The sequence below is a fragment of the Myxocyprinus asiaticus genome, chromosome 6, assembly GCF_019703515.2.
Source record: "Myxocyprinus asiaticus isolate MX2 ecotype Aquarium Trade chromosome 6, UBuf_Myxa_2, whole genome shotgun sequence".
In the NCBI taxonomy this organism is placed as follows: Eukaryota; Metazoa; Chordata; class Actinopteri; order Cypriniformes; family Catostomidae; genus Myxocyprinus; species Myxocyprinus asiaticus.
In genome coordinates this window covers 27,715,065-27,741,581 of record NC_059349.1, presented here as the reverse complement: position 1 = coordinate 27,741,581, position 26,517 = coordinate 27,715,065, and the positions used below count along the sequence as shown (strand labels likewise).

The window sequence follows — 26,517 nt, the reverse complement described above, 5'->3', positions numbered from 1 at the left end:
GGAGCAAATAAACAAAAGCAGCCACTGCTTTTATTAATACTGCATCTCTCCACACAGCCTCTCCCCCTCCCCTACACATTTCCTATCTCTTACAAATTAAACTGTGATACTCTCTGCTTGACTGTACATCCACTGATGTTGACCCTAAGAAATAGTGGCAGATGAGGGTCAATACCAAAGTGTGTCAGTCATGCCAATCAGCTAGGGTTTAGACTAGGATTTGTCAATCTGTTTAGAATCAGGGACTCTCAGCCAACCCAGGGACCCTCTAATATAAAAAGCTAGGTCACATTTTATAAGAACCATCATTAATAACGTTAACAGACATTATAGCATTTTGCTAAACTAGTGTTGACCTTGTTTCTCATTTAACTACATTTGCCATTTTCTGTGTTCATCGCAGACTTTACTGTCCAGCAGACAGAGATTTACATAGGTATACAACAAATTAACTATATTTAGAAATACATTTTTTAAAATATATGCAGAAAATGTTGTTCAGTATGTACCAAGTGATGGTACAACCAAGTGATGTCTCATCCATGTGTGCATTTTCAGTGTCATTTTAAAATAATGTTTTTTTTACGTCATTGGTTGAAATATGAAAGCACTGCAAATGTGGTTGATCAGCGGAAAAACAACAACAACAGAAAAACACTCCCTAATATAAGGCCAGAACAGACAGATAAGTTTGTGCAAAGAAAAAATAAAACAACTCAATGTATAACAAAAACATGTGGGATCACTTGACACACTGAAGTGATTATGTGACATGAGGCAATCCTGAACTCATGGAAGGTCCCCAATCATGGCAGCGCCATAATCAAATGAAAAATGACAACATAAGAAAAAAGAAGGTACTGATGTAATTTGTGTAAAGTTCATTGCTCTAAACAGAAAATTATGTCTACCAGATAAACACAGATCTAAATTGTTTTGGTGTTTTCTAATGAGATCATTGTTTTCTTCTCTTATACAGTCCACAAACCTTCTTATATCCAACTGAAAAAAACTAGCCTAGAACAGCATGAATTTTCATGCTGGTCCAAACTGATTTACTGTATGCTGGTTTGAGGTTGGGTCTCATTTCTTGTATATTCAGTGTTTCCGGATTTCATGTAATCTGAATTACATAATCAAATTACAAAAATTAAGAATTTGTAACTGAATTACAGTAGTGTCAATTACAAGTGTGCGTAATCGATTACAGTTGCTTTTATGGATTACATGATTACATTTTATATACATGATAAATCAGCCAACTGCAATAACTAGTGCATAATTTACTGATTAAGCTCCTAAATTTTAAAAGAGCAGTCTTATTCAGAGCCTAAAATATGTGATGTTATAAATTAAGGCCTCACCCTCTCATGAATAATTATGAGGTGGCCCAAATCATACATCTCTGCATCATATTTACAGACATTCACACATCAATTATTTCAGAGCCGGGTATAAAAAAAAAAAAAAGAAAAAGCCTAAATATCAACAATTCTCTGTTCTCCTTCTGCCACTCACTCGATGTTGTGTCGATGTAGTGACACTAGGGGTCACCCTTGGGAGCCCCAACCACCTCTGATCTTAGAGAAAAGGCCAATGGGAATTGGTGAGTGGAATTTGCAAGCCACTCCCCTGGACATACAGGTATAAAAGGAGCTGGCTTGCAACCACTCATTCAGATTTTTTCTTCGGAGCCGAGCGGTTGTGTTCAGTGAGCTGAATTACTCTGCTGATCCATTCACCTCTATATCGAGTGAAGCTGTTGGATTTATGGTGCATTACAGCGGTTTCTCCTCCTCTTGCACCGGTGTTGTGCAGAGAACGCCCCTGGGCGCTTCAGCAGCTAAAAGAGTATATTCTTTCCTCATAAAGAGTATATTTTCTACTAAAAGAGTGGCACTTACAAAAGCATCTTTTTCAAGATGGCTTTTAGTTTGTGTATTATTCCTGGTTGCGGTCGCTATCTCTCCGCTTCTGACGGCCACGATCGCTGTCTCATGTGTTTGGGTGCTTCCCACACGGAGACATCTTTTGTGGATGGTTCGTGTCCTCATTGTGAGAACATGACCATGGCAACGTTGCGATCGCGGCTCTCTTTCGTCAGAGGGAAAGCCATCCCAGCGGCTCCCCGCCTCGGTCCTTCTATCTACAGATATGAGGCAAAGACGGTTAGCACTGGGGGCAATTTGGGGACCTCAATGGGAGCTTCTCTGCCGGGAAACCCCCCGCGGACCTCCCATTCCCCAGCATGCTCGTGTACCCCAGTCAGGTTCTGGGATGAGACCGTGGGCTCATCTCAGCGCGAGTTCGCAATGTCATTCAGAGCTCGCGAAGAGGATGAGTTATTGATAGCAGCATCAGAGAGCAGGTTCGTCGACTCGGCTGGGCTCCCACCCTCGGGTATGGTAGGCCAGTCGCAGGCTGACGCAGAACTGGCGGCCATCATTGCCCGGGCGGCTGTGAGCGTCGGCTGAACCCTCACGGCTTGACGATTGGTTCCTGGGCCCAGAGCGCTGCTCACGGCTGCACCCTGCCTCGGTACCTTTCTTCCAGGAGGTGCATGATGAGCTCACGCGATTGTGGCGGGCACCTTTTACTGCCCGGACCCAGTCCACGGGCTCCTCCACTCTCACTACCCTCGACGGTGGGGCAGCCAAGGGATACTCTGCGATTCCCCAGGTGGATCAGGCCGTCGCGGTGCACTTGTGCCCGCAGAGCGCCGCCACCTGGCAGAACTGTCCGAGGCTCCCATCCGGGGCCTGTAGGCTTGCGTTGTCACTGGCGGCTAAGGCCTACGGTGCTGCTGGACAGGCCGCCTATGCCCTGTGTGTGTCCAGTGTGTGCTTTGCGCATCTATTTGGATCGCACGCAGAGCTTTAGGAGCTCAGAGAAGCTCTTTGTCTGCTTTGGTGGACAGCGGAAAGGAAGAACTGTCTCCAAACAGAGGATCGCCCACTGGGTCATTGACGCCATCGCTATGGCATATTACACCCAGGACATGCCGCCCCCCTTGGGGCTACGAGCCCACTCTACTAGAAGTGTGGCGGCCTCCTAGGCTCTGACCAATGGTGCCTCTTTAGCAGACATCTGCAGAGCAGCGGGCTGGGTAACACTCAACACCTTTGCGAGATTCTATAATCTCCGGGTTGAGCGGGTCTCGTCCCGTGTGTTTTCAGGTACAAACAGGTAAGTTCCGGGACAGCTGGCCGGGTGTACCACTTGCGCATAGCATCTTTCCCCTCCCCTTGGGGTGAAGACGTGCGCTTTTTACCCCCAGTCGTGTTCATGAAGTCATGGACCCTGGATGTCCTTCCTCCTTAGCCCTGTGGCAGGCGAGTTTACGGAGAAACTCGCTGCCGACCCAGTACGTGTGCTAACCAGGCCCTGTACTGGTGTAGGTGCGCCACATGTGCTGGTTGCCCATACGTAACCCTGTGTGATGCATCTTCCGCAAAAAAGTTTCTCTGTTGGTAAACTGCGTTTTCCCCGGTCACTGTATTTGTAGAACACCTCCCTCCTCGGTTAGGACCTACCATGGGACTTCTCCATATGAGATGCTTCCGACAAGACTCGGTAAGACCATGTGATGAATTTCCACTCAAATGCCCCCCTTCTGGATGGGGTGTGGTCTCTGCGGTGTCCTCCCCTTGGGAGGGACATCCCCCGACGAACGGACCCTATATGGCCCCCAGCTGAACCATTTCGTTCCTTTTAGTGAGAAAAAAGAGAAGAGGCCGTGGCTGGGTCAGCCAGTCCATAATTTTTGGAAGTCGACTTGTCCCCGAGGTGCAGGGGACCGTTTGATGCCTGTAAGAGCATTGGGGGAGGTTACATGATGGCCGGGTGCGCTGGCTACGAGGCACACAGAGGTCTGCCCATCTTGCACCGCCAGTCCTCGTAACACAGTTCAGTTAGTCATTGCATTTTGTATAGGGACCCCTAGTGTCACTACATCAACACAACAGCGAGTGAGTGACAGAAAGGGAACGTCTCGGTTACTGTCATAACCTCCGTTCCCTGATGGAGGGAACAAGATGTTGTGTCCCTCCTGCCACAACACTGAACTACCCGCTGAAATGGCCGGGACCTTGTCTCGGCTCCTCAGCACAAAGCCTGAATGAGTGGTTGTAAGCCAGCTCCTTTTATACCCGTATGTCTGGGGGAGTGGCATGCAAATTCCACTCGCCAATTCCCATTGGCCTTTTCTCAAAGATCAGAGGTGTTTGGGACTCCCAAGGGCGACCCCTAGTGTCACTACATCGACACAATGTCTCGTTCCCTCCATCAGAGAACGGAGGTTACAACAGTAACCGAGATGTTCTCGTTGCCGTCCATTTTAGGTAACATAGTGTTATTTTTTCCCCCTTTTTGTTTTCCCTTTTCAAATGCCTTTTGTTGTACTCAGCAACTGACAAAAAGTTGCTGTTTGATTTTGTTTACCATTGTTTAATGAAAGGAGTGTAAACTGATACTTAATAAATGCAATAATTATTGATTAGAATTAGCAAAACATGCAATAAGTAATCGAAAAGTAATCAGATTAAATTACCTAAAATGATTCAAAGATTATGTTACTGATTACAGTTTTAGTTGTGTCATTTGTAATCAGTACTGGATTGCATTTCCGAAGTAATCAAGCCAATACTGTGTATATTTGCAGGTTTATTTTTACAAAAACTACACACACACACACACAAAAGATTTTTACAGGTTGTTCATTTTACTTAATTAAAAATTAACTAAAGCGACACAATTCTAGAACATTTGAACTTGATTTTATTGCATTCTATCCAATTAAATTAGTTAAATGTAAGTTTACTTAATCCGTTTGAGTTGGGACTACATGAATACTTTTTGTAACATTGATGAAGTGGATTTCCATTTGCCAGCATGCTTTGCATGGGACTGGATGGGGTGAAAAAAATTGATATTAAGTGTTATTTGATACATTTATGAGCAAAATGAGAATGGGGGAGATTTTTTAATGTTTAATGTTCTGGTAAATTGGTATATACTATATATATATATATATATATATATATATATATATATATATATATATATATATATATATATATGTATGTATGTATGTATAGGCAGTGTTGGGTGTAATGAATTACTAAGTAATTAATTACTGTAAATTACTTTTTCATTAAAAAAGTAAAGGGATTACTCTTAATTTTTCAGTAATTTAATTACAGTTCAAATCAAATCAAATCAAATCACTTTATTGTCACACAACCATATACACAAGTGCAATGGTGTGTGAAATTCTTGGGTGCAGTTCTGATCAACATAGCAGTTGTGACAGTGATGAGATAGTACCAATTTACAATAACATCAAATTAACACAGCACAATTTAAACATCTGATATACACATAATTACACTCAACTATATAGTTAATTCTGATGTAATTGCATTAAATACTGTATAGACTATAGAACAATTCTATATAAAACAATAGTGAATTTAATATAAAATTTAATGTCAGATGTTAAAATGTATGTTTTCTAATTTAATGCAGCCCCCTTAAATTCTTTGGCCAGTTAATTAATAATTTATTTGATTTTATATGATTTATTTTAGAAAAGAACACTTTCATGTCTACCCTTGTATTTTTCATCTGCTCAAGGTTGATAAGAGTTTTAGAAAGTAATTAGTAATAAATAATACAATAACTTTTCAGACAGAGTAATTAGTAAACTAATTACACTGTAGAAGATTAAACACTGTAATTAGTAGTTAGTAATTAATAATTTTTTAGAGTAACTTACCCAACATTGTATATAGGTATATATTGGTATACTGTTATAGAGAGTGTCTGTTAGGCTGGAATTTTTGGGGTTACAATAGCGCTTGTTTTTTGGTTGAGGATGGACTTTCACTTTCAAGTGATATTTGATTTGAGTGCTGCTTAGGTCCATGAGCAGTTGCTATCAAATTGTCAGTGCAACAGTTTCACTGTCCTTACACTTGCTCACCTAGCATATACAAATGATTAATAAAATAAATTAAGTTGTACCAATGTAATAAACATTATTAAAATTGAGTTTTATGAACCTAAAGAAGATGAGTTAAACCTACAATAGTACATTGATTTGACCTAATCCAACTAAATTATGTTGGCTCAATGAAACTGATTTAATTTGAATGAAAGAAATTAAACTGCTTGCAAAAACTTTCTCAGATTCAATTAAGTAATGGCAATGACTTAATTTCTTGAATGTATAAACATTGTGGCTCTGTGGCATCATAAAAACATTGCCGTTTGATTCAGCATACCAATCAGCAGCCAGACACAGTAACTTTGGCTGAACTAATAACGTGAGTTTTGGGCAGGCTGCGGGACTATCTGTTCATATAAACAATGGAAGATGGGGAGTTTTCTGGAATCTGTTTGAAAACACTCCTCATTTGAGAGCTAGTGTCTCCCAATACTAGGGATTTTTTTTTATTCAACTACATGACCATCTGCAGTGTCTGTTCCAAAGAGAACTCCAGACTCTCTGACAAGTTATAGGAAAATGGCTGAATGTGTCCATTCCAAAGGAATGTACAGGATATGAGTTTAATCCTCCTATAAATTACATTTTAATAAACGGGGCATTTTCATATAGCAGTGTGCTGTGATTCTTTTGGCCTCACTCAAATCAAGAGTAATGACTTCACAGGAAGCCGAGGCTTAGAGACAAGATCCCACTGCTGTATGAGAGATCACAGGTAAGGCAGGGACTTACTGACAGAGTATGACCATTTACTACCCTTTCACTTATTCAACTTCTCTTTCCCTATCTGTCACTCACTCGACGTTGTGTCGATGTAGTGACACTAGAGGTCACTCTTGGGAGCCCCAAACACCTCTGATCTTTTGAAAAAAGGCCAATGGGAATTGGCGAGTGGAATTTGCATGCCACTCCCCCGGACATACGGGTATAAAAGTTGCTGGTATGCAACCACTCATTCAGATTTTCTCTTCGGAGCCGAGCGGTGGCATTCAGTGCACTGAATACAATTCCTCCAATTCACTTCTTAAAACTTCTGGATTTTACGGCGCGTTTCAGCGTCTTCTTCCCCTGTGGAGTGCAGAGAACACCCCTGGGCACCTCGGCAGAACAAAAAAAGAGAGTATATTCTAATAGAGTATATTTTCATTCACAAAAAGAGTGGCACACACAGAACGTCTTTTTAAAGATGACTTTCCGTTTGTGTGTTATTCCTGGTTGCGGTCATTATCTCTCCGCTTCTGATGGCCACGATCGCTGTTCTACATGTCTGGGCGCTGCCCACGCGGAGACATCATTCGTGGATGGGTCATGTCCTCATTGTGAGAACATGACCATGGCAACGTTGCAGCTCCCCGCACCGGTCCTTCTACCTACGGGTTTGAGGCCGTGTCGGTTAGCACTGGGGGCGATTTGGGGACATCAATGGGACCACCTCCGCCAGGTATCCCCCCACGGACCTCCCATTCCCCAGCACGCTCGCTTGCCCCAGTCGGGCTCTCGGACGAGTCCGCCGGCTCGTCTCAGGGCGAGTTCGACCTCTTGTTCGGAGCCCGGGAAGACGATGAGTTATCGAGCACAGCATCGGAGAGCGGGCTCATCCAGTCGGACGCAGAAGCTTTGGCTGGGCTTCCTCCTTTGGGAATGGTTGCCCAGTCTCAGGCCGACGTGGAAATGACAGACATGCTTTCCCAGGCAGCCGCGAGCATTGGGCTAGAGTGGAACCCTCCACTCTCCCCTGAACCCTCGTGGCTCGACGATTGGTTCCTGGGATCAGGGCGCCGCCCACGGCCATGCCCCGCCCCGGTTCCTTTCTTTCCGGAAGTGCATGAGAAGCTGACAAGATCATGGGAGGCACCATTTACTGCCCGGTCCTGGTCTTTCAGCTCACCCGCTCTCACTACCCTCGATGGTGGAGTGGCCAGGGAGTATTCATTGATCCCCCAGGTGGATAAGGCGCTCGCTGTGCACTTGTGTCCGCATGCCATGGCTCTCCTGCAAGTACACCAAGCCAAGGCGCAAAAAGAGCTGCACGAGGGTATTTCTGACCCAGGATTGATGCAGGAACTGTGCTTGGTGACCGACCTCACTCTCCAGGCGATGAAGGTCAAGGTGCGGTCTCTCGGGTAGGCGATGTCCACCCTGGTGGTCCAGGAGCGCCACCTTTGGCTCAACTTGGTTGAGATGCGAGAGGCTGACAAGGCACGGTTCCTTGATGCCCCCATCTCCCAGGTTGGCCTGTTCGGCGACGCCGTCGAGGACTTTGCCCAGCAGTTCTCGGTGGTGAAAAAGCAGATGGAGGCCATACAACACATCCTGCCCCGGCACGGCTCAAGACCCCGCACCCTGTCACCAAGGGCGTCCTCATGCAGCCACAACACCGGCTCCACTGCAGCCCGCCCCTGTGGCCCGGCCCAAGCATGGAGCCCAATGCAGGAAGCAGATGCCACTCGTCTCACGGCCGGCCGCTAAGAACCCGAGGAAGGCTTCGAAGCGCCCCTGAGATGGGCGACCCAGGGGCGAGGAGACCTGCTTCTCTGGAGCTGGTGAAAAGACCACTCCATCCCCCGGTGGAGGGCCGGGAAGAGAATCCTTTGCCAAAGAGGCTGCGGTACCCAAAAGTTAGACAAAATAGTGGTTTTCTCGTTTCCTGGGTCACAGTGTGCATGGCCGTTGTCACGACCACCGTCCATCATCCCATTTTTGCAGGTATGGCGCTCCAGCGGCGGACCCCCCGCCCCTGTGCACCCAGCTGTGGCACAAACACACCCACACAGGATTGGTTCCGGTGGACTACAGGGATGAGATTCCTCCTCCCCCCTCCTTGGCCAATCTTATGGTGGGTGGCAGGAGCCAGGTAAGTGCTTTGATGTCCCTGGACTCAGCAAGGCCACAGGGCTCGAGTCCCCTTGACGTGGCACCTCGAGCTCCACCCCGCCGCGAGGCCCCACCCACCGGTACATCCGACGTGATCATTGCCTTGGTTCCCCTCTCGCGGAGTTTGGGCACATGACTTTCCTCCAGATGGAGGACAGCGGTTCCACTGAAACTTTTTCAGAGGCTCCTGGGGAATATGGCATCCTCAGCAGCGGCCACACCGCTCGGGTTGATGCATATGAGAACACTTCAGCACCGAATTCAGGGTTGAATCCCTCCAGACCATCGTGGGACCACTCTGTAGTCCTTCGGGGTCTAAGGGGAGCTCCCTTTGAGCCCTTGGAGTCAGCTGAGCTTAAGGCACTCTCTTTAAAGTCTGCCCTCCTGACTGCGCTCACTTTCATCAAGAGGGTAGGGGACCTGCAGGCGTTCTCTGTCAGCGAATCGTGCCTGGAGTTCGGTCCAGGTTTCTCTCATGTGATCCTGAGACCCCGACCAGGCTAAGTGCCCAAGGTTCCCATGACCCCTTTTAGGGATCAGGTGGTGAACCTGCAAGTGCTGCCCCAGGAGGAGGCAGACCCAGCCTTGGCATTGCTGTGTCCGGTGCGAGCATTAAGCATCTATTTGGATCGCACGCAGAGCTTTAGAAGTTCCAAGCAGCTCTTTGTCTGCTTTGGTGGACAGCGGAAAGGAAGCGCTGTCTCCAAACAGAGGATCGCCCACTGGGTCATAGACGCAGGGTTACGAGCCCACTCTACCAGGAGTGTGGCGGCCTCCTGGGCCCTGGCCAGTGGCGCCTCTTTGGAAGACATCTGCAGAGCAGCGGGCTGGGCAGCACCCAACACCTTTGGGAGGTTCTACAATCTCTGGGTTGAGCCGGTCTCGTCCCGTGTATTGGCAGGCACGAGCAGGTAAGTTCCGGGACAGCTGGCCGGGTGTACTGCTTGCGCATAGCGCCTTTTAAACTTCATTGTATAATTTGTCCCATGCTGTTTGTGCTATTACTCTTCTAAGCAATCAGACTTAAAACTGTCCTGGTGGACTATAAGATTGTGAAGTGCCCCACACATATCTGGGGACCAGCAGACAGTAGCAAGAGACCCCTTAAGTTAAGAAAATCCTTAGTAACAATTCGCTTAACATTAGAAATAAAGGTTTTCTTAACTTAAGGGGTTTCGTGCAACTGGGACCAGAATATCATAGACTTTAGGAGTGGGCTCTTTTGACTTCTGTAAGTAATCACATAGCATCCACCTAACAACACCCAGTATCAAGGGAAAATTACTTTTATGTACATTTAAATGTGCAGCGTCTCAGAATCTCTCCACCCCAGCTGACATAAAATGTTTTACTTTTTTATTTAACCCTGTTTAACACGGAAAGGGTTCTGGACATGTTTTTGGATTATCTAGAGAGCCCACCTTAAGATTAAATCACATTTTTGTGGTAATATTATGCCACAAATGCTGTTGATTGAACTTGTATTGAACCTGGAATATTCCTTTAATATCTACCATATTTCACTCTGACTATTTACTTGTTTTTAGGAAGCAGCTGTGAGAGATGAGAAAGAGAATCAAAGAGACACGGCATCAAGCATGTCTCTAATGGTCTCTGGACTGGGACTCATCCCAAATGTGTAGCAGTGGTACACTGCTGTGTGGCTAGCTCTGATCTGGGATCAGGGTCAGGTGATGAGGGCCTGGTATGCATTAACTCTGACTACACAGGAGCAAAATGACTCATATTTGAGTGATCCTTGGAGAGGCAAATACCGTTATAGATGAACTGGGCATTTTTCATTGCTGGAAGTCTTTAGCTTTTATCAGTCTTACTCTGGTGTTTTGTTTTGCAGGAACAAGAACATCTCTCATCAGAATGACTGCAGTTTAAATCATGGGTTAGAGGTCAATCCACCCACAACTCAAAAGATGGCAGGTGTTTTTTTTACAGCAGGGTCAAAGCAGTGTTAAAAAACATTTTTTTAAACAAACATAATTGGAAAAACTGAAACTAATCTAAATATATGATGTCAAAACTACACTAAAACTCAAATTAAACTCAACTAAACTAAAAATGACCATGAATTTTTTTTTACACTTTTACAACCAGCAGTCATTAAACATGAAAATACCACTAGACAGCGATAGCATGGCAATCCTGTGAAATGTAATGGTGTAAAAACATATTTAAATTATATAAAATAAATGCATTAACTTTGGCAGCCCTAAAATACTAAAAACTAAAACTAAATATATTGAAAAACTAAAACTAAACTGAAACTAGAAAATACTGGGGGGAAAAATACCTAAACTATAACTAGCAACCAAAGAGTGAAAACTAACACAAATTAAACTGAACTGAAAGGACAACTTAGAAATTAAAACTAAATTATAACTTCATAACTAAATAATAAATACAAAAATAAAATAATATACCGTAATCAAAGGTCAGCCTTATTCTCTACCAGAACACATGTAAGGGATACTTGATATCAGCTACATTAATGTTAGGCAGCGGCAGCAAATAGCGATAGATGCTATAAATCCAACAAAAAGCATTTTCTTTGCACTGAGTGCAAAATATTTTCGATGCTATTTGCAATCATAATGTATGTAATTAACATACAGTATCACTGCAGTGTGTTTATTGTGTTTATTTAGAGTCCCACAGGCACCCTACACCAACCTCTATGCCTAAACCTAACCCTAACCTTCCTTACAAAAATTAACCATGGTTTTATTACATTAACCATAGTACTACCATGATATTTTGTAGTAAAGTCATAGTAAACCATTAAATTAAACATGGTTACTGTGTTAACACCATATTACTGTAGTAACACCATGGTTAATTGCCTTAACACTATGGCCAAAAAGCATGGTTACTACAATATAACTGAAAGCATGGTTAATTTTACCTGCATCAAACCTTTCTCTCAACTCCTCACCCTGTCCAAAAAATAAATAAATCAACCTTTATATTCATTATTTATTAGTATAAGTAGTATTAAAGGAAATATTAAGAGTGGAGACAGGATGGATAAAAGTGGGAATTGAACCCGGGACATCTGTTTGATAAAAACTCACTACTACTAATACACTACACTATTGCAGTGACACTCAGGGTTGCAGTTTGACTTTAATTTATGTGTTTCCACCAGACTATTTGAATGCAAATAGCAATGCTGTGTGGCAGGTGCTATTTAAACCAAATGTAAATAGTCACTCCGTTAAGGTATAGCATTTAAAGTCCAACTTATTAAAACACACACAAAACCTCTTCTAATTTAGATCAGCAAATTAAAACATTTAAATATCATTAACTTAGCACTGGTGTCAGTCATAGTGCCACTAATTTTGCAAGAGGTAAGAACGTAGGGAATGTGGGACTACTTAGCCTATTGCAAACATCTTAATCATTTTAGTCTATCTAGAGCAGACAGTTTACATTCAGTACAGTACAGGTGCCTTAGATCTGAAGCCACTGGTGTAATGAATACAAAACAGTCACATCTCAAGTCATTATAATTGAGATTTGTTTTCATTTTCCATATGAAGAAAAAAACACAGCATGGAAGCAATGTGCAGTGGTACATGCAAGGACCAACAAGAATCACCCCTGGATTTGTGCATAATTAAATGGATCAGTAATGGATGTGGTGGAACATTTTTTATTCCACAGACACACAAATGTAGTCTACATATAAGACCAGATGGACTCAAAGCCATCTACATCTGCATCTTATTCTGGCCTCTAGTATGTACGTTCTGATTTCAGAGTTGAGAAATGTAAACAGAGCACTGCTTTTCACAATCCTTCCCAGAAATGTATAGAACACCACTGGGGAAGGACAAATTCTATATGAATCACTTGACAGTGCTTAAGACTCCCATTAGTAAGAAGCCATATATGTAAAAAGGGGGAAAGTTAACAGGAAAAAAAGCCAGATAACTTAAACAACTCAGTTTTCTAATAATCAAAAGCAGATTTGAGCTGGTCTGAGGTGATCGTTAAACTGTGCTGTACTGACATCTAGTGGCTAAAGTATTTTATAAACATGTACATGCTGGATAAGACTCTTGGTCACAACATGAAGGGAAGTCAGAAAAAAGGGGAAAGGCAATAGCCTAATATTACTAGGATAGTTTATTGTGAGTTGAATGTGCTCAAAATAGAAAGGTGTTTCTTAATTTCGCTCGTGCAGTTTTAGAACTGTGGATTTCTCTTTAAATCATTTTTCACACTCTTATATATATATATATATATATATATATATATATACACACACACACACCCACACCCACACACATACATACATACATACAAACATACAGGGTTGGGGAGTAACTGAATACATGTGAGGGGATTACGCATTTAAAATACAAAATATAAGTAACTGTATTCCACTACAGTTACAATTTCAATTGTTGGTAATCAGAATACAGTTACATTCAAAAAGTAGTTTGATTAATTAAGAGATTACTTTTTTTTTCTCCCCAGTTTGGCATGCCCAATTCTCAATTCGCTCTAAGTCCTCGTGGTGGTGAAGTAACTCGCCTCAGTCCGGGTGGCAGAGGACGAATCTCAGTTGCCTCTGTCTGAGACTGTCAATCCACGCATTTTATCATATGGCTTGTTGAGGACGTTACCGTGGAGATGTAGCACGTGTGGAGGCTTCACCCTGTTCTCTGCGGCATCCACGCACAACTCACCTAGTGCCCCACCGAGAGCGAGAACCACATTATAGCGACCACGAGGAGGTTACCCCATGTGACTCTACCCTCCCTAGCAACCGGACCAATTTGGTTGCTTAGAAGACCTGGCTGGAGTCACTCAGCACACCCTGGATTTGAATTCACAACTTCAGGGGTGGTAGTTAGTGTCTTTACTCGCTGAGCTACCCAGGCCCCCCCTATTAAGAGATTACTTTGCATTTTATTGTCATTTGTTCAATTTAATATTTAGTCTATTCAGTTGGAAAACATATATCCATATAAATGATGCAATCCAAAGAGTGTTTGAGCAGCGGTGAAACACTTTCTTATGATGTGTTACATTCATACGAGCAGACAGAGAAGTAAGTTTGAAGTAAGTTTGGAGCAGAAGAAATAGAAATAAACCTTGTGTAAATTGTCATGTGAACATTTAGCTTCATGCCAAGCTAAAAACTATCTCTAGCAATTTTACATGCACATGTTACACTGTAAACACAAATAGTAATCTGAAATTATAAAAAATAGTTTACTCAACTTAATCTTAAATTTTTACTATTCTTACTAGTTTAAATTAAGTTACAGTTACTCTCTAAATCCTAAAGTTGTCATTAATAAAAATATTTAAGTGGTCCTAATTAAACATTACTTGAAATGTCACATTTTGGAATCATAACTCAAATACATAAGTTCTTTAAAATTGGCTTCGAGTACTACTAACTTAAAATTACCAAGTACAAAATTGCGGCTGTGTGGAATACCCATAAACCCTTGCACTTGAATAAACTATGTTTGTTTGGTCAAAACAAGGGAACTTATGTAGTAAAATAATAGTTTTTTATTTAAAAATATATTTAGTTTTAATTCTTATGACTATTGTTGTTGTTTTGTTGTAGCTGGTTGATAATTGAGATTTCTGTTAAGACACCGTGAGGGTGATAAGTGTTACCTCTGGTGAAATTGGAGCCTGTTTAGTTCAAGCCATTCTTCTTTACTCAGTTGTACTTTACAAAGGGCAGATTTATGTGCACTATGAAGTACTGAGTAGAGTCCAGTGTGCCATATGGCTAACTTAGAGTCTAGTCATAATTTCCCTTATTCCTCATATCTTTCCGTATGACATGTTATAACCCAGTTTAAATAATTAAATCGAAGCAACAATTCTTTAATCATAGATGAGTTAAGCTTACTTGTAACTAGTTAATATTACTTAAAAAATTATGTTCAGTTTACTTGAGCCAAATAAGTATGTTTACTTAGAAAAAGCATGCAAACAGATTGCCTTGAAAAATCTAAGTAAGGTCAACTAATTATATTTTACAGTGTACCAGGCATGATCATATATTTTTATTAAGAAAATCCACATTGGATCATAATTTTTTTCTCTAGTAAGACTATTGATATTAGGGCAAATATCTTATTCTTGATAATAATTTTTGTATTGTTTTTCTGTAAAAATATCTAAAAATCCTTAAAACAAGATCAATTTGCCTTTATCTTGTTTTAGAAGCAACAAAATTTAGAAGCAATAAGACATTTGGGCTTTTTTCAGAGAATGTATTTTTAACATGTGTATTTTGTGTATTTTGTGTTTTGTGTTTTTAACAAGTGAAAAAATCTACCAGTGCTGAAGAAGTAATCCAAAGTATTTAGAATACGTTACTGACCTTGAGTAATCTAATGGAATACGTTACAAATTACATTTTACAGCATGTATTCTGTAATCTGTAGTGGAATACATTTCAAAAGTAACCCTCCCAACCCTGTACATATATATATATATATATTAGCTTTACTTAATTTGCATTAAACGTGCACTCAACTTCTTGTTGATGCCATCTTGGTCTTACAGTGATAATTAGCAGCTTGGATGCAGCATCGGTCAAAATCAATAGTTTTCAGTTACAGATGCCATTGTAGAAATTCACTATACAGTCAGCCATGACTAATTTAATGGTGAAAGTGTCCAATAACAGGTTGGTTACTGAGATTAAGCGAGTAGTATATGACTTGTCGTGTAATTCCAACATGACAGCCCCCATGAGGTTACTGATATGACTGGATTTCTCATCATATCATTGGTCATTATTTTATACATATGTTTGAAAATTATAATTCATTTCTTTAGGAATAAAACATTTTTAATGAGGAGAAAATTACTGAGTGCACCTTAAATGTGTACAACACAAAATATGAATTATAAAGTGAGCAGAGTGATGCATAAAATAAAATAATTGTGAGTTCCTTGCACTTCTTTGTCTTAGAAATTCAGAAAATTAAAATTTTAAACTCAGACAATCAAGTACAGAACTGATGTTGTGGGGAACACCCATATGCCCTTGTGCTTGAATAATTTAAGCATGCTTATTTGGTCAAAATGTTATTGGGGCATTTCATCTGTATTAAGAATTCATAGAGATTTTAGCTCTTTTTCGTATTATTGATGTTGTTTTACTGTAATTAGTTGTTTCGTGTAAAGTCACCATTAGTGTGATTAGTGTTCCCTCTGGTTAAGTAAAGTCTTGTTTAATCCATATAAACTTCCATGTGCACGTGAATGCGCGTAGCTGCAGTGTAGCTTGGTCTGCTTAATGATTGTTTCCAACCTCATCATTATTTTCCTTTGAGCCATATTTGAAACAACATGCTATTAGTTGTTAAATCTTATTCCTGACATACCTTTTTAAGTAAATAAGTTTGAATGAACTAATACATTTGTGTTTATCTAACAAAAGTTTTCTAGTTATGCTGACATAAAATTATCTCAAGTTGAATTTACTGATGCAAAAATGCAACATATATATTTTAAGTAAATCCAAAAAAAAAAAAAAAAAAAAAAAAACTAACATTTTATGAAATGATGCCCAATAAAAATACTCTGCTACATTGGATTTCCTTTGTTTTCTTCAAACATCACATTTTATCTCAAGCATGCTCGGTAAACAAGTAGCTTACACAACTTTTATACAAAAAAAATAAAAATAAACAATATATACATTACAGGGGCAAAATTGTTTAGTGTGGTGAAAATGAACAACTGTGGGACATTCGTAATTTTCAGAAAAAATTTGAAACCATTGTCACAACACATTGGCCTGTTGACATGGTGTGTGTTTATTTCACTCTTTGTTGTGTCAAACTCTGTTCCTGGAGGACCACAATCCAGTAGAGTTTAGCTCCAACCCTAATTAAACACACCTGAAGCAGCTAATCAAGGTCTTCAGGAGTGCTTGAAGACTGGCCCTCCAGGAACTGAGTTTGACACCCCTGGTTTAGATCATCAAACTGCTAAGCCTTACTAAATGTAATATTTAAAGTTACGTAAAAAAATCTTTTGTCATTTTTATTTCAGGAAAAACAGGAAAGCAATGGGCGGTGACGAGCAGTGCTGCAAGGGTCTTTTTGCCCCCCCCCCCCCCTTTTTTTCATGTTACCTTCATACTTACTAGAGGAACAGTGAAAGTTAAAAAAAAAATCAACTTGAACACGTGGATAACATTCTGCAGGAAGGGTTTTAGAAAAAGGATGTTGATGCTATAGTTTGACACATTCTCTTAAGTCTTTGCTCTGTGCGCTCATTATCCCACCAATTGGTTCTTATAAGGATCATCAAGAATTAAAGTGTTTTAATGGAAGAAAATGAAAAATCAGATGGATAGACAATATAATGGAATAATGTTTGCAAACCTCCATCTCTAATTAAGCATAAACTGTTTGAGATGGCAAAATAAAAAAGACAGATCAGTATGAAAAGCATTGAGCAGGTTTTTGTCTACTTTAAATCATGAGATTAGAAGAGAATGTGCTTGCATGGCAGGCTTGATTAATAGATGACTGTTTAAAACAAATGTTTGATGTCCTTTTTGGATCAGTCATCATAAACAGACTGTGACTGCACAGGCATATTATAAATTGTAAACAGGATGAAAAACACGAAAGCTTTTTTTTTTTTTTTTTTTGTTTATTGTAATTGTTCACCTCTTATCCCATCTGTGGTTTCCAACAACAATCATTCAACTATATGAAAAACACTGAACACTATCATTTCTACTGCTTGCGTGATTAAGCACACTTTCTTAAAGATTGAACTGGTTGTACAATAGCCCAAGCTACTTAATTTAGATTCATACAGCTTTTCCATCATCTGTTAAGTTTTGCAGATAAAGAGGTATTTTACAGGCAAAGTTAGGATTATCACGACACATTGCAAAACAACCGAACAGTGGAAACCTGAGAGACTCAATTTTCAGATGCCAATGTGTACGATTTTCAATACTGTACAGTCATGTAATACTTTCCATTTTTGAGCTCCCGGATCAGATTTATTTATTTATATATATATATATATATGTATATATATATATATAAGCTATATTTTTAAAAACACAAATTGGTCTTCTGAATCTGGGAACACACCAAGACGACAAATAAAACAGAAACCCAACACAGCTGAAAATACCTCTAGGAAAAACGTCCTGCCCCACCAAGTGCCTTTTAATTTGCGAATCCAGCTTACAGTAAACAAATTTATCAAAAGAAAAATTGAATATTGAAAACAAACACTGAGAGGAACCAAAATGCAAAGATATAATGTTCCTCATCTTCTAGATTGGAAAAGAAAGAAAAAAAAAATCAGGGTAAATAAAAATGCTATGAAAATACTTTATCTTTATGAACCAAATGCAAGGAGTGCCCTAGAAGAAAAAAAAAAAAAAACCTTTATACAACTGAAGTCAGGTGCATAAAAGATCCTACAGAATGTGAATTATCAATGTATTGAAGCTCTAACAAGCTAATGTCTGCATCTTAAAATGTAATTTGTTGTATAGCAAAGCTCCTGTAAACACAAACACTGCGTTTGTTACAGAGGACATCCATTAGTCCTGCATCACAGCTGATTAACCAGTGCAAAACTCAAAGCCTTCCCTTTCTGCTTTACAGATGTAACAAAGTGTTTTTTTTTCTTTGCTGCGTAAACAATTCTTAATTGCTATCAAAATAAAGGTTAATTACATAGGAACATATGAAATGCTGTAAACGTACATAGAAGAAAATATGGAAGTCAGGTGGACTAAAACTTCATAAACATTACTTTCAAACTTAAAAAAACAAAACATGTCTAGCGACATGCCAAATAAAATGCATGGTTCTGATGTTATATTGTATGTGGTCATTTGGTTGTGATGCAAGTTGTTATTGTCAATGATAGTCAACAAAAAAGGACAACTTTCTGCCTTAGGATTGCTGGTTGTTGGCCAAGTGGCAACCTGTCAAAGCAACATTCTGATAAATCCTAGCCTACCTGAGACATGCAGGCTTTGGCACAAATGTAGATGAACCAAATGCCGGCAAACTAGTCAGTGTCATTCATAGAGGTAATCTTCTATAGCTGTTGCCTGATTTGCAACAGTTTAAGGCCCAATGGCATTAATAAAAATCACTGAAGGTTACTGCAATATGTAGAGCATTAAAAAAAAAAAAAAAAAAACTATTACCATTTTTTTAAATGATGAATGATAGAAGTGTGTCTGTATAATGACAAAAGGAATGGATGAGGGAAAACATTAAACAACAAACGTGCAGGAAACCTCAGTGATTTAGAAATATCCTGATCAGACTGCACCTTACCAGACAGGTCAAAAGGTCCAGCATCTTAATATTGATTAACAGAACCAGTTCTGGGTGGTTTGTGAAGGCTGTGGCTTTGGTGACTTTTAGAACTAATATGTGATATTTGTGGTAGAGGCCCTCACTCAACCAGCCAGTCAGCTTCTGTTCATTATGAACTCATGGATTTGACGGCAATCGGACACTCCTCGCCCATAGCAGACAACACGGACACCTAAAAGAGGGAAAGAAATCAAACGTAAGCACAAAATCACAACTATGAGCCTTTTTCAAATTGATCAAACAAACATGGTAGACCACTAGGGCTACTTTTTCCAATGCAACACCTTTTGACCAATGAATTTCCTTGACTTAGTCATTTGTGATTACTGGATAGAGATTTTCAAAAGTAATTTTAAAGTTCTATATTGCCCTCACAAACAGCCAATTATTTTACATGGCGGTGCATAACTGTTTCTAGTTATATTCACTCTACAAATGTCAATTACTTTTTAGGATTTTATTGATTTCCATTTCCAGGCCTGGAAATCAGATTTAAAATTCTGTAATTTTCCTAGGTTTTCCATGACTGTGGGAACCCTGATGAACATACTTTGTTTATACATGTATAAGTGACAAATGAGAACCAAACTAAATTGAAAAAACAAAAAAGAACATACATTTATAATTCAAATATAAAACATCGTTTAAAAGGCATATGATACAAAATCATGAGAATTTGCAAAGAACTGCCACAGACCAAAAATTCATCTCCAGATTCAAATTTGCTCTCTATTTCTTTTCCCAGCTCCCCTTCAGGCAGCTTAAGGTCCTCACGCAAATCTCCATTGTCCTTCAAGAGGGAAAGGTAGCCATCTGTAATGCCAACCAACTGTGCCAAAGGGAAGACAAAAAAGCATATTATAAAAAAATAAAAAAAAGAATAGATAACAAATGTAGTTTCCTAAAGCCCTGGCCCATGTAGCTCTATAGTCAAGTATAACCACTGACTGAGATGTGCATGCACTCTGGAAGGCCCACAGGAGGACAGGAGCCTTTGGAATGCATTCCATTTAATGAGCGTCATGAGTCGTTAAAGAGGGGGAAAAAAACAGTAAGAGCCGTTTCTGCACTGAATACAAAACCAAAAAGCTGATTAACCATTAAAATTTCTACATAAACTAGGGCTGGGTAAAAACATCGATTTTCCGAAGCATCGCGATCTTCGTTTGAACAATCTTGATTCATAAATCCCAAGAACAATCATTCACTTTGTGTGGTAACCCTCTATAATGCAAGTAAATCACTCACATATGCAACCAAATTTTGCGCTGTGCGACTAAAAATGTCTATGATTAGCCACTGGCTAGTCAATGTTCAGATTTCACTTACCAGTGATTGAGTAGTATAGAGAAGTTATTAGTACAGAGATCTTTTCACAACGTGTTGAGAGTAAACATTTGGTTTAACTCATTCTGTGTGTCCAAAGACGAGATCCACGGATCCATGTCACTGAATAATGTCTCTTTTAATAACCTTTCCGGGTTTTTTTTTTGTTTTTTTACAGTCAGTTGTTGATTGAAAACCACAAAAATAAAAAAAGAAACATTTAACTCTAATCACACATGGATGCGCTAAAAAAAACGTATCCTCTCTGGTTGATGCTGCTAGTCTTAAAGAGACAGTACCAAATAAGCATGTATTCTACATATCAATGTAAATACTTGTAAATAGTACAAATTTTACAAGTAAACAAACATGTAACAAAAATATATATGTAACATAATATGCCATTTCAATACACTGATGGAACAGACTGAATTTGAACATTTTTCTAAAGCTAAAATGTGAATGACAAAATATAATTTGTAAAAATATAGCTGCAAGCAGCAATACTGGGGATGCAGCGAAAGAAGCATCGTGACACATTTTAAGTTAGAATTCTGATGAATTGTTTTAGGAGTTAAAGATAAAAAAATTTTTAAAAAAAAGACATCTATGGCCATGTTTCTCAAGATACACTACTGTTCTATTTGCATGTATTAGTTGCGCATTAAAATCTCTATCATCAGCAGAACAAAAGTGCTTGCTCTTTTGGCTTTTAGTACATTGATAAAAAGCATTTAGTGCAACATTGAGTTAATTTAGACAATTAAATACAGAACTGCTATTTTTTCAAACATTTCTTTTGATTCTGTAATTATCTTATATTTTTTGATGTGTTCTTGTTTTACTACTGCTAATGTTTTTGCCTTTGAACAATTGTTTGTTTCTTATTTTTTTTTTATTTGGTGACAGTGATGCTGATTTCAATACATAATTTAAACTGAAATATATGTTTAGATTATTTCCATGACACTAATTTAATTAAACAATTTGTCTAACTGATTGAAATATTTCAAGGAAGCACATTTAGCCATTGTTTACTACAGGGCATCCAGAATTCACAAATGACCCCCCAGGTCAAGGTCCTAAAATATTTTCATTTTACTAAACAAATGCAACTGCCTTAATTCCAATTTGGCATTTTTTATAAATTTGTTTGTGAACAATTCTAAACAACAAAAATCTATTTGCTAATATTTTCAGGCATGGTCTGCAAATAATCAGCAGATTTCAATTTCATGTTGATTGGACAAATGTAACAGGAGTAATAGTAACAACAAAACGTTTACATAAAATCAAATCATGGCCAACCATGGTATCATTATTCTCTGCATGACCCACGCAATCTAACAAGACCACCACTAGGTGGCGCCGGAACTAAACTTCTCAGGCACCTTCAGTGCACGGTCCTGATAACACATACAAAGTTCCGTATGGATACGCCAATGCATTCATAAAATACAGCATTTTGCGACACTTCAAAATGGCCGACGCCCAAAATGGCCGACATGGGAAAATTGGGTATCGTTTGACTTGGAATGTTTCACTGAATCTAATGATACTAGTTTTATCATTTTTGGCCAAAACATGAGTTATAAGCCAAAATAGTTGTTTTTGCCATCTCCTGACCAGTAGGGGGCAGTGTGGCGAAACGCTGCAGGTGACATCAAGGCATGATGGTGATGACACATACCAAGTTGTCACAGTCCATCAAAGTGTTGCAGAGATACAGCATGAAGTCCATTTTGGCGTGCTCGCAGTCAACTTCGTGAAGCCATTTCTCATTAATTATTTCAAACATCGAAAAAAAAGTGATAACTTTTGTGTAGCTCTATCTCAATCGCTTTAAAACTATTTTGGTGGAAATCGGACAAATATTATGAACCACGGTATGCATTCGACTTGGTATGAGCTCAGGAATCAGAGGAAAAAATAATTTTGTCTCTAGGAATTAGTTCAAAAGTTATTAGCGTAAACATGAGTGAAACTTTGGTGGCGCTAAAGGGTTTGAGTTGCAGACTCAAAATTTGCTGTGGTATCAGTTCAGACTGTCCTCTAGCTGTGTGCAAAATTCATAACTTTACTGCGAACGGTTCTATGGGCTGCCATAGACTCCCATGGCAGAAAAATAAAGAATAAGCACACTAACGATTACAATAGGGGTCTTCGCCCATTCAGGGCTTGACCCCTAATTAAAATTTTCAAATTGTACCTAGGTCCCTTTATAATTAAGAGCATTAGCTGAGAGAATTTTTCATATGTAATCAAAATGGAGATTGTAACATATGTACCCATATCAATCGATATCGAATTGAGATCTGAATCAAAAGCTTGTGAATCGGAATCAAATCGGAAAATCTGCATCAATACCAAGCCCTTACATAAACACTGTTAAGAATCGCCTCCTGAACCATTGATGGTCTGTGGCCTAATGCCTCAAAGCGATACAACCCTGGATTTGTAAAACATTTATATGAATGCTGGCAAGTATTACCAACATACAGAAATTACAGCAGACTTGGCACAATATTATAATTTTCACACCGGTGCGGTGTTCACGTTCAAACCGACTAACACCAGTATTACCTCTGGTTGGATGTTAAGTGGTACTATGGGGTAATTTTCGTTAAGCAATAGCCTACACAATAACACAAGGCAGCTTGATTCCAAACTTTGAACTTTATTCTTTATTCATTTTAACTAAAAAAATCAAATGAAACTGAATAAAATGGTGTAATTGAAATGTGTGTTTTTCAACTTTCTGAAAGAAGACTTTTCAACAGTTGTGAAGGCCAACATCTTTTTGGCAACGAACCTACTTCATCCGTGCATTCTCTCAATCATGGGCTAACGGTCAGGTATTTCGTTGTCCGGGCAAATACATCACTTATTGTGGGTTGTTGTGGCTTTTCTTACCTTTCATCCCAGGACCCAGTTTAGCTGCTTCAGAAGGGTAATGACTTTGAATGTGTGTGAATAAATTTGTTTTGTTCCCTCCTATGGCTGGGCGATATGCAAGAAATGTGTTCACGATATTTGTATTGTATTATATATATATATATATATATATATATATATATAATTTACATATACATACATACATACACACACACACACACACACACACACACCAGAATATTCAATTACATCGTTAACCCCCTGGCTGAGGGATCGGTGAATATTCTTGCTTTAGGGATTTTGCATTTAAAATTAAATTCATTTAAAAAAGTAAAAACTTGGGGCCTGGGTAGCTCAGCGAGTCTTGACGCTGACTACCACCCCTGGAGTCACGAGTCCGAATCCAGTGTGTGCTAAGTGACTCCAGCCGCTCCTAAGCAACCAAATTGGCCGGTTGCTAGGGAGGGTAGAGTCACATGGGGTAACCTCCTCGTGGTCGCTATAATATGTGGCTCTCGCTCTCGGTGGGGCGCGTGATGAGTTGTGCGTGGATGCCGCAGAGAATGGCGTGGGCCTCCACACGCGCTACGTCTCTGCGGTAATGCGCTCAACAAGCCACATGAAATGATGTGCGGATTGACGTTCTCAGATTCGTCCTCCACCACCCGGATTGAGGCGAGTCACTACGCCACCACGAGGACTTAGAAAGCATTGGGAATTGGGCATTCCAAATTGGGGGAGAAAAGGGCAGAAAAAAAAACTAAAAAATAAAAACTTAAAAGACATTTCTAAATTCAAACTGCACTTCAAACTAAATGAAAAAGCAATTAAAATAATGAAGTGGTAAAAAAAAAAAAAATCATAATTACAGTACACCCAGATTGTATCTACTTGAAATCAGATACAAAGAAATCACACAAGACATCACTCAAGTCAGGTACAAAATTAGAGAAATTCAATGAATATCTTTAAATCTAGCTGAAAGGCCTTAGAGACGGAGTGAGCAGTTCTATTTAACCTAATTTATAATGGATACAATATGATAAGCTACACTGGACTTCTGCACATGTGAATATGATTGATAAAACATGAAATCACATTTATAAAAACTAAAGATGATTTTAGGTAGAACTTACTTGATAGTCAAGTCTCTTGATGTTAGGAACATCCATGTTGTGGGTGGAGGGGCAGATATCTTCATTCTTCTTTCCAGTAAAAATGTCAATTCCAACCAAGTGAACCTGAAAAAGAAAATGTAGCCTCTGCATTTAAGAATTTTTAATGTTTAAAATTTACCGTTTCAACATCATGCAGTGCATTACAAATTCTGGCATTTCATTGTAAGTACTTGGAAGTGAGTTTATGAATATGACACCTTGGCATGTCCATGCTTGCCAGTCTTGGAGGTTGACATCTCCACAATCTTGCAAGCACGTCCCTTCAGCACTACAAAGCCATTCTTGCGCAGAGCACTGCACTGCATGGGGAAGGTTAGTGAAGCCCCAGCATCACCACTGGTGAAATCAGTGTCAAGATCAGCCATGATGGGTTAATGTCCAAGGATTCTGGGCACAGGGAAAAATAAATGTTTAATTCTATAACAAAAAAAACAACAAAAAAAGTGCTGGTACCATGGTACAGTGATGATATCAAATGGTAATACCATGGTATTCTGATCACTATATGCATATACAATGGTAAGTCAAATTACTTTAAAACAAGGTACATTAAAATATGGTTTTGCTATGTTACAAAATAATAAAACATTATTTTTGACACTTGTTACTTGCATGTGTTATTCAACCATTACATGCCAAAACTGCTTAACTGAGTTAACCTCATCTCTATCAATGATCAACTAGATCGTTTTTGTAACAAAAATAAGGCACTTTTAAAGTAACGCATATATATATATATATATATATATATATATATATATATATATATATATATATATATGTATATATATTTGGAGTTTTTACATATTTGCAGTTTGCTGTAATGGAATTACAGAAAATGCTGGAATCACATTTGCCAGTCTGGAGCCATTATTCAAATATACACACCAAATTCAATATATTAGCGAGACCACGAAGTTCCACTACATTAATCTAAGTTACGGTTAAAGCTGAAATAACACGTTGCCCTAGTTTAAATACATTTAGAGTGTTGAGGGCCCTGCTAGACGCAGCACCACGAATCGAACAGAACGCACGTGTCTCGAAATGCGTTTTCAAAAGTTCACGTTCTTTAGACACGCCGTTCTAAAGAAAGGCGACTCTACTGCACGAGACGCAGCGCAACGTTAAAAGACGTCCGTCTAGCCGTGCATACTAGGAAAATGACTGAAAAACAGCGCAGACGGACGTAAAAATGCGTTCGGTCCCTCAACTTGTCCAAGTATGCGAGATAAGTGAAAACGTTATAAAAGTGACCAAACGTGCTTACCAACAAAATGTTAACGATCTGGCCCCCAATATCAGAGTTAAACGCCATTAATTTAGCTGAATCTAAAACAGTCAGTCGGACATAATTTGTTTGGTCGGGATGAATGACTCAATTTGCAGCTGCACACAAAGTTAACCGGAACTACGGAGTTGGCCGACTCCGTTAAAAACCGCTAATAATCTCACAAACATTACAAACATCGCGTTCGCTTTAGGATGTAACTCAAGCCATGGTACATCGTTCACAAAAACTAAACACATATGTTCTGATCTGAAGGAAGAACTTTGGCCAGGCCGTTATGCTATTCTCTCTGTCTTCAATGAGCATGAGGTACGCACATTCAAAAGCTAACAAAATTCCACACCCAAACGCTCTGTTCGACGGTTTCAGGAAACTTCGTCTCGAATCCTCAAATCCTCTTCCAAACTTGAATCCACCCACTATACTGTACTGGACTCTGAGAATTCGCCTTTAAATGTTGCAATGCTGGAGCAGAGAGCGTCCAAAACGCCAGTCATTCCCTTCCAACGAAAGAGAGAGTGTTCTGCGCATGTGCAAACACCTTCACGGCAACGAGATTCT

At 39.5% G+C, this 26,517-nt stretch overlaps 1 protein-coding gene across 2 annotated transcripts; it reads right to left on the bottom strand.

Annotated features, from left to right (window-relative positions):
• Window positions 1–17,916: 17,916 nt before the first annotated feature.
• Window positions 17,917–26,483, bottom strand: LOC127442307 (eukaryotic translation initiation factor 5A-1-like). 2 transcript variants are annotated; one of them, XM_051700231.1, is made up of 5 exons: window positions 26,274–26,483; window positions 24,863–25,052; window positions 24,624–24,728; window positions 19,964–20,095; window positions 17,917–19,438 (listed from the first exon to the last, which is right to left on the bottom strand). In XM_051700231.1, the coding sequence occupies exons 2-5, from the start codon at window positions 25,028–25,030 to the stop codon at window positions 19,376–19,378; spliced, it is 468 nt and encodes a 155-aa protein (XP_051556191.1). In that variant the 5' UTR covers window positions 25,031–25,052; window positions 26,274–26,483; the 3' UTR covers window positions 17,917–19,375. The 2 variants fall into 2 exon arrangements, with proteins under 2 accessions (XP_051556191.1, XP_051556190.1); XM_051700230.1 differs by having other exon boundaries at window positions 26,300–26,483.
• Window positions 26,484–26,517: the final 34 nt, after the last annotated feature.